General features: G+C 32.0%; 2 protein-coding genes across 2 annotated transcripts; both read left to right on the top strand.

The window, feature by feature from the left end:
- Positions 1-730: 730 nt before the first annotated feature.
- LOC100375224 (uncharacterized) lies at positions 731-3,792 on the top strand. Its single transcript, XM_078010386.2, has 8 exons — positions 731-879; positions 1,288-1,381; positions 2,300-2,336; positions 2,716-2,760; positions 2,913-3,089; positions 3,200-3,247; positions 3,465-3,584; positions 3,713-3,792. Exons 2-8 carry the CDS (start codon positions 1,322-1,324, stop codon positions 3,790-3,792), a joined length of 567 nt encoding a protein of 188 aa, XP_077866512.1. The 5' UTR covers positions 731-879; positions 1,288-1,321.
- Positions 3,793-4,169: 377 nt separating this feature from the next.
- LOC146747407 (BMP-binding endothelial regulator protein-like) lies at positions 4,170-6,367 on the top strand. Its single transcript, XM_085498632.1, has 3 exons — positions 4,170-4,406; positions 4,616-4,914; positions 5,759-6,367. Exons 1-3 carry the CDS (start codon positions 4,179-4,181, stop codon positions 5,826-5,828), a joined length of 597 nt encoding a protein of 198 aa, XP_085354758.1. The 5' UTR covers positions 4,170-4,178; the 3' UTR covers positions 5,829-6,367.
- Positions 6,368-9,272: the final 2,905 nt, after the last annotated feature.

The raw sequence follows: 9,272 nt of genomic DNA, 5'->3' as shown, positions 1-9,272 counted from the left end.
ACTGCCCCGATGTAGTCCAAGAGTTACAGCCTACACTCCTTCTATGTGGTCCACGAGATGCAGCCTACACTCCCCGATGTAGTCAAGGAGATGCAGCCTACACTCCCCTGATGTAGTCCACGAGATGCAGCCTACACTCCCCCATGTGGTCAATGAGATGCAGCCTACACTCCTCTAATGCAGTTTAAGACATGCAGCTTACATTCCTCCAATGTAGTCCAGAAGATGCAGCCTACACTCCTCCGATGTAGTCCATAAGATGCAGCCTACATTCCTTCGATGTAGTCCAAGAGATGCAGCCTACATTCCTCCGATGTAGTCCACAAGATGCAGCCTACATTCCTCCGATGTGGTCCACGAGATGCAGCCTACATTCCTCTGATGTATTCCACAAGATGCAGCCTACACTCCCCCGATGTGGTCCAAGAGATGCAGCCTACACTTCCCCGATGTGGTCCAGGAGATGCAGCCTACATTCCCCCGATGTGGTCCAGGAGATGCAGCCTACATTTCTCCGATGTAGTCCACGAGATGCAGCCTACATTCCTCCGATATGGTCCATGTGTGTGTTTGGTTGAGTGGAACAAACATACGCAGCTAGTTGTCTGGCATTAAGCCTCGACAAACAGTATGCATGACAGGTTGCAGATCTCACAATAATTAATTTTGAATGGTGAACAGCTGCGTATGTAACAGCACGATCCTTATATCCTATCATTTCCAAACCGTAGATATTGTAATATCTCGCTGGTATATCACGGAATAATATGTCTAAACTGAGATGAAGGTTTGCTGAAGCGTTAGCTTACTAAAAACAACAACTACCGTAGTTACATGCAAGTTAACAGTTGTATTTGATGTTTATGACTGGTGTATAAGGTTGGTTCTAGTATTATTTATATTACGTTAAATATTTATGACCTATGGCAACGTAATTTTGAGGTCAAAGTAAGTGAGTATCGATGAAACTAAAAATTCCTTCGTTACATTCTCAGAGGCGGCGGCACGAAATTTTGCAGGAGGGGCGAGATCTGCTCACCAACCTCGCGCCGAAATCGACACCTTCTAGGTCCGGGGGTATGCTCCCTCTTAACAAGTTTGAAATCTAAACCCTTTAAAACGCTATTTCCTGTATTTTACGGGACACATTTTGCTGACAAAAAGGGTTTCAGCTTGATTTTTTAGAGGGGCGGTCGCCCCTCAACATGTTATTCTAGGGGCGACCGTCTATCTCTTCCCCCTCCCCTGTGCCGCCGCCACTGATTCTTGTGTTTTTGTTTCACATAGTTAACTAACTGCAGGTGTGCCGTAAAAAAGCAAGATGTATCTTGTGATATTTGTCATGGCTTTATTGGTGTACAATGTTGGCACAGACCCACCGGTAAGTTAAAATTAAAAGACAATACCTTTATATAAAACTAGAAATTATTAAACTAACAATCCATAATATGATTGAGTTACACGTCATTTGAGCCATACACGCTGTGCATAGCAGTACACACGTGTACGTGCCATATCATTAATATTGTGTGATTTACGCCGTTGAACCAAAAACTGGGTTTACAAACATATGTGTTTGTGATTCACGATGAGATGTTTGAGATGTTTTGCGTTCAAACACAAATATCAAATTAAGATAATAAACTTTCATTCTTCGGTATTTTGTATTTTGTTTTTCATGGTTTCATTCTGTAGCTCTATGAAAAATAAACATAAAACTAATCAAAATAATGTGGTTAATTAGTAAACAAATTAAAACTACAAATTCCTGAAATGAATAAATAAATACACATAATTAGAATATTCACCGTAACGTGTTTCCTTGGAAACAATGACTTGGTGTTTTCGCTATAAAGCTAAACATTACTTTAGTAACCAATTTTAATTGCAAATTAATCAACTGAGGTTTATGATTAAAGAACTAGTTCACTTACCCCAATACTTACTGTATGTTAGCGTTCACTGTAAAAACAAAAAAATGACACCGAATACGCGAGAGAGATGAATCAAATATAGATAGAAGATTACAGCACGACAAAATATTTGATTATGTGTATTGTTTTATTCATATAATATAGTACGCCACCATACCGCAAAGTGGCACTGAAATTACTATCGTACGATATGGCCAAAATGTGGTATCGTTTATTTACGGGATGTGACTCCATTATTATTTCTGAGGTGAAAGTATAGATGTATAGTTATTTATCACAATGCATATTACGCAACATTCTTGTTCTGTGGCTAGATGAAAATATACAATTATATTCATTATTATAACTGTATTTGTTAATTTCAGAGCAGATTAGATGATTTTTATAAAGGTCACTATCAAAGTAAGACGATTCATATGTTACTTGTCAGTTTCAGTGAGAGTGGAGAAAAATGTATACGATTATATTTGTGCTGATGATTATTCGAACTAAAGAAGTGAATACACACACCATACGTGCAAATAATGGCTGTGGTTAATCTGAGTCAGTATATTTAATATTGACACGTGCTTCAAAGATATAAATTGTAATTACTGTCGATATCACCAGCCGTCTCGTTTTCAAAACTGGTAAATTGTGAAAATACTAACATGTTTAATTGTCATTGTATTACTCGGCAACGGCAGAATGTTAATCTGTAAAAGCTGTTTCCCAAATGTTGTTTTCATGAGCTGTACATAGTATGTCTTACTACATATATATTATTTTTATTCACATATAGAAGACGAGCATCATTATGCAAGGCACGAAAGGGGCTACACATTGGGTAAATCTAATTATAAAACACTAAGTATATATACTTACATATAATGTGTTTATGTAGAGGTATTGTAATGAATTTCTAAATATTTACTAGCGAATTTATTATTTCAATCGATCACACCATAATGTTTGTCGCCATATTGTGCATTTGAACAGGTGCATGCAGATCAGACAAGATAGGTGGTTCAGATACATATAAAAGTGGAATGTGTTTACCTAAGTGTGATGGCATAGACATATTACAAGTGAATTACAGGTATCAACGGTCTCCAAGTCTTACTTGTGATGTTGTGAAAAATAATTGTGGACTTAAATGCTGCATTGAGAAAGCAGGTGAATGTATATGTACAATATGTTAAATGGTTCATGTATGTGAAGTTTTATTGTGTTCTAATATACGTGATGTGTGCATTATTAACTAATTATGAATTACTGTTTTATAGATGCAGAAGAACTCGCGAGAGAAAATTATCCATGTATTGCAGACGAAGGTAAATACTGTTATTGATTGAATACATCATGTCATTGTATGGCCCATAAAGAAAACACGTTCGCCCCCACAAACACTGTCTTGAATTACTAACTCAAAGCAATGTCTTGCTTGGAGTTAATTTGAAAATTTTCCCTCGAGTTCACTGTCGGCTTATTTTAGCATAATCACTTTGCTTGCTCAGCAATGTCAATTAATATGTATTTATTAATCCACAGATAAGGATTACTGTTATTGCCATCATGGCGGTGAATGTAAAGCCTCTTGTGATGAGCATACAGAAAGACATATAGCGATAGACGGTTTATGTTCAATTAATTGTGTATGCTGTAAAAAGAGTAAGTTTAATCAAATAAATAAATACACATTATAAAGCCAGACGAAAAAATAAATTTAAAACAAATTACTATCTACTAAACCACAGATTACGGTATCTAATATCACGCATGATTCTTTTCTATTTCAGAAATAGAAGCTGCACGTAAGATAGCTTTTTACATTTATTCATTGTTCAGTTGTTATTCCGACATCTTGGTATTATTATAGTGAAGATTGTCCAACTAACTTTTAAAAAAAAATACATCCTTTAAAAATCAATGTTAATTAGCTGTGATTGTAGACCAACTATAAATATTTATATTCCAAATTCATTTTCATTATTTCAAATCAGTTCCAATACTTTCAAGATCAAATTTTGTAGATTAATATGACTGTGTACGTAATATATTTACCTTATTTTACATGCTTATTATGAATATTTGGAGTTACGTTTGGTAAGTGATTCCATTTGTTACATTCTGTATGATAAAAGATCGATATTGTCACATACAAATGGACATCATGGACGCAAAAAATAGATTTAATGTGAATTGTTGGTGTTACATAATTATATGTTTTTTTTTTCTCTTCGAATTTAGAATCACACAGAACCGATGGAAAAACCAAGCTTCACCACTTTCGATCTGTTCAACTATACATTCGGCGGCGGAGAATGCACGTACATACTGTTTAAAGAATGTGTGAAGCATCCAACTTTTTTGGTCGCTGTGAGATATATGGGATATTTAGATGACTCTGGAGTTTACCACACACAAGTATCAGACGTTCTTTTTAAAATCAAACCATATTTAATTCAGCTGGGATTACATTTGGAAGTATACGTGAGTATTTACGCAAACATAATATTATTTCTTGCTTTGAATATTTAAAATATGTAATGCTTCAATTGATATTGCTTTGAATAATAACATAAGCAACGTAATGACGTTAATCAATAATAAATGAACTTGTTCGATTTGTATTAATAAGCCCATAGAATTTCCAGAATTGTGCCGAGCCTTTGTTACAAAATCATTAATTGTCGTTGCAGGTGAATGGTAAACGAGTAACTGAATCGTTGCCATGGTCAGACGACGAACGAATAGTCATCAAGAAAAGAGATGATAAGCATGTCAAAGTGATATTAGTTAACAAATTTAAACTAGTTTGGAACGGAAATGGTAACTTGGTTACTGGCACGGACAATTCCCTGCATGGTTATATTTGTGGGTTGCTTGGTAACGCTGATGGAAATCCGTATAACGACCTGATCATGGAAATTCCTGGAGGTGGATGGAAAATAACCAAGGATATAAATGAGTTTGCAAACAGCTGGATGATACCAGGAAGGTAGATTTTACAAACTAGTAATATCAAATATATATATGCGCTTCCAGATAACAGAGCTCAACAATTGCACGATAATGCAATTTAAATTACTGTTTTTATATCACTTTTCAATCACCAGATATTATCTCACATCAGTTAGCTTAAGTTATGACTGAAATCATTTTCTTTATTGTTTACAAGAGTGATTATGATGTCATATTTTACACATGATTCCTCGCTGAAAAATCAAAATGGCGGACAACGTATACTAATTAAAAATGTGAATATTTATGGGTAATGAAAAGTGATATAGAATGATGTCAATTGCATTCCTCTAAATTTGTTGACTCGTTTCATCGATTCCGATATTAGTGTCTATTGACGAAACGAAAGTTAAAAATGCATAAATGAATATCAAATTGGTGACCCATAACTATAAATAATTTATAATTTTATTCTAGTATAATTCATAACAATATTTCCCGTCACCAATTTCGTTCACGTCACATAATTTGCAAATTCACTGGTTGCATGAAATATTACAATAGCGACCTGTTTTATGGATACGTTTTGACAGGAAATTCTCATTGCCGTTTTTTAGTTTTTGATCTATATTAATACTGAGATAATTTCTTTTTTTCTATGTTTTTACTTTCTTTTTAATACATTTGCATTTAATTGCTTCCATCATTTCAGTACATATATATTTGTTTCAATTTTTTTCAGAATTCTTTTTGTTTGACGTAATTTTATCAGTTTCACAGAACATTTAACCAGTGTCAAATATTTTGTGGAAATTTTACTATGCTAGTGTAAGTTAGTTACAATCATATTGAATAGTGCTGTATGTATATATTCGTTACAGCTGCAAGAATGTCGCCACCAAGGAAGAAGCCGATTTTGTTCATAATCATGAAAACTGGATTCCACATTGACAGATTGTACACAACTACATATTTTATTTAAAAATTATTGTTTATTCGTATTCCTGACGTCTAGAAAAATAGAAAGTATTTAAAGCGGGAGGGTCGTCACCTGCGCACGCGCGGGAATTGAGTCCCAAACGACGATAACAACACACGCTAAAACGCAAAGGCTCGTGTGTGGACGCTTGTTTGTAAACAACGACACGCTATGGCCATCTGGCGCATGCGCAAATGACGATTCCACCTCCACCCCCCGCTTTAAATAACATTTTCTTTAACTAACGGGAAGCTGTGTTTTAACATTAGCATAATATATCTCAGTTCTTTTCTACATAAAATAATTTCTTGTCAAAATTAGTCTCAAGAATTCGAAAAAGTGTATCGTTTTCAAAATTAAAGGATTGTGGTGGTGTCTGTTGTAGGCCAAAAGTTTATATAATTTTATATTACAATGTGAAATATTAAATAACAGTGTGTGGTAGCAAAAGTGAATTAACTGGGGAGAATATACATATAAATGTACAAATAAATATAATAGTTTATAATAAGTTCGTATATGTGTACATATTTTAACACACAAACGTACACGTACACGTGCACACAGTCAGTTTAACCATAAAACATCCATATAACCTCAGTGAAATCTCTCAGTGCTATTACTGATTTCATTAATCTCTCGAATTTGTTAATGATAACAAATCTTTAATAATAGTTTGAGATCAAAGCGGTTCTGATGAGTTGAAAAAGAAGACAAACCAGAAAATACAGAAATTGGAAGATGACTTCAATGTTTAGTTGCATGCATTGAATGATTAGTATACTCTGTGGTTGATGTTGTGTGTTCGAACTTTTGGCCAACTTTTTCAAGAGTCGAGAAAAAACTCTTCGACAACTTCAGACGTTGCACTGCGACTAAATCCGCTTAGTCTTTAGCCAAGGTGCAAGGTAAGATTTACAATTATAGTAGTTTACAAAAGATGCCGCAGTTATGTCCCCAATATTTCTATATTATCACGTCTTTATTATTCTAAATAAGCTGACACTTTATACAGAATATGAGATGATAGCTAATATTTCTATATTATCACGTCTTTATTATTCTAAATAAGCTGACACTTTATACAGAATATGAGATGATAGCTAATATTTCTATATTATCACGTCTTTATTATTCTAAATAAGCTGACACTTTATACAGAATATGAGATGATAGCTAATATTTCTATACTATCACGTCTTTATTATTCTAAATAAGCTGACACTTTATACAGAATATGAGATGATAGCTAATATTTCTATACTATCACGTCTTTATTATTCTAAATAAACTGACACTTTATACAGAAAATGTGATGATAGCTAATATTTCTATATTATCACGTCTTTATTATTCTAAATAAGCTGACACTTTATACAGAATATGTGATGATAGCTAATATTTCTATATTATCACGTCTTTATTATTCTAAATAAGCTGACACTTTATACAGAATATGAGATGATAGCTAATATTTCTATACTATCACGTCTTTATTATTCTAAATAAGCTGACACTTTATACAGAATATGAGATGATAGCTAATATTTCTATACTATCACGTCTTTATTATTCTAAATAAACTGACACTTTATACAGAAAATGTGATGATAGCTAATATTTCTATATTATCACGTCTTTATTATTCTAAATAAGCTGACACTTTATACAGAATATGTGATGATAGCTAATATTTCTATATTATCACGTCTTTATTATTCTAAATAAGCTGACACTTTATACAGAATATGAGATGATAGCTAATATTTCTATACTATCACGTCTTTATTATTCTAAATAAACTGACACTTTATACAGAAAATGTGATGATAGCTAATATTTCTATATTATCACGTCTTTATTATTCTAAATAAGCTGACACTTTATACAGAATATGTGATGATAGCTAATATTTCTATATTATCACGTCTTTATTATTCTAAATAAGCTGACACTTTATACAGAATATGAGTTGATAGCTAATATTTCTATATTATCACGTCTTTATTATTCTAAATAAGCTGACACTTTATACAGAATATGAGATGATAGCTAATATTTCTATATTATCACGTCTTTATTATTCTAAATAAGCTGACACTTTATACAGAATATGTGATGATAGCTAATATTTCTATATTATCTCGTCTTTATTATTCTAAATAAGCTGACACTTTATACAGAATATGAGATGATAGCTAATATTTCTATATTATCACGTCTTTATTATTCTAAATAAGCTGACACTTTATACAGAATATGAGATGATAGCTAATATTTCTATACTATCACGTCTTTATTATTCTAAATAAGCTGACACTTTATACAGAATATGAGATGATAGCTAATATTTCTATACTATCACGTCTTTATTATTCTAAATAAGCTGACACTTTATACAGAATATGAGATGATAGCTAATATTTCTATATTATCACGTCTTTATTATTCTAAATAAGCTGACACTTTATACAGAATATGAGATGATAGCTAATATTTCTATACTATCACGTCTTTATTATTCTAAATAAACTGACACTTTATACAGAAAATGTGATGATAGCTAATATTTCTATATTATCACGTCTTTATTATTTTAAATAAGCTGACACTTTATACAGAATATGTGATGATAGCTAATATTTCTATATTATCACGTCTTTATTATTCTAAATAAGCTGACACTTTATACAGAATATGAGATGATAGCTAATATTTCTATACTATCACGTCTTTATTATTCTAAATAAGCTGACACTTTATACAGAATATGAGATGATAGCTAATATTTCTATATTATCACATCTTTATTATTCTAAATAAGCTGACACTTTATACAGAATATGAGATGATAGCTAATATTTCTATATTATCACGTCTTTATTATTCTAAATAAGCTGACACTTTATACAGAATATGAGATGATAGCTAATATTTCTATACTATCACGTCTTTATTATTCTAAATAAACTGACACTTTATACAGAATATGTGATGATAGCTAATATTTCTATATTATCACGTCTTTATTATTCTAAATAAGCTGACACTTTATACAGAATATGAGATGATAGCTAATATTTCTATATTATCACGTCTTTATTATTCTAAATAAGCTGACACTTTATACAGAATATGAGATGATAGCTAATATTTCTATATTATCACGTCTTTATTATTCTAAATAAGCTGACACTTTATACAGAATATGTGATGATAGCTAATATTTCTATATTATCTCGTCTTTATTATTCTAAATAAGCTGACACTTTATACAGAATATGAGATGATAGCTAATATTTCTATATTATCACGTCTTTATTATTCTAAATAAGCTGACACTTTATACAGAATATGAGATGATAGCTAATATTTCTATATTATCACGTCTTTATTATTCTAAATAAGCTGACACT

The sequence above is a fragment of the Saccoglossus kowalevskii genome, chromosome 4, assembly GCF_978046115.1.
Source record: "Saccoglossus kowalevskii chromosome 4, keSacKowa6.1, whole genome shotgun sequence".
NCBI lineage: Eukaryota > Metazoa > Hemichordata > Enteropneusta > Harrimaniidae > Saccoglossus > Saccoglossus kowalevskii.
The sequence above is the reverse complement of the archived record's forward strand: the minus strand, read 5'-3'. Positions and strand labels throughout refer to the sequence as shown.

What these genes read in the sequence shown, in the direction of transcription:
- LOC100375224 (XM_078010386.2), top strand. Translation starts at nt 1,322, where the DNA reads ATGTATCTTGTGATATTTGTCATGGCTTTATTGGTGTACAATGTTGGC. An exon ending in TTATAAAGGTCACTATCAAA is followed by an intron (nt 2,337 to 2,715) that starts GTAAGACGATTC and finishes ATTCACATATAG; the next exon opens with AAGACGAGCATCATTATGCA. An exon ending in TCCATGTATTGCAGACGAAG is followed by an intron (nt 3,248 to 3,464) that starts GTAAATACTGTT and finishes ATTAATCCACAG; the next exon opens with ATAAGGATTACTGTTATTGC.
- LOC146747407 (XM_085498632.1), top strand. Translation starts at nt 4,179, where the DNA reads ATGGAAAAACCAAGCTTCACCACTTTCGATCTGTTCAACTATACATTC. An exon ending in GATTACATTTGGAAGTATAC is followed by an intron (nt 4,407 to 4,615) that starts GTGAGTATTTAC and finishes TTGTCGTTGCAG; the next exon opens with GTGAATGGTAAACGAGTAAC. An exon ending in AGCTGGATGATACCAGGAAG is followed by an intron (nt 4,915 to 5,758) that starts GTAGATTTTACA and finishes TATTCGTTACAG; the next exon opens with CTGCAAGAATGTCGCCACCA.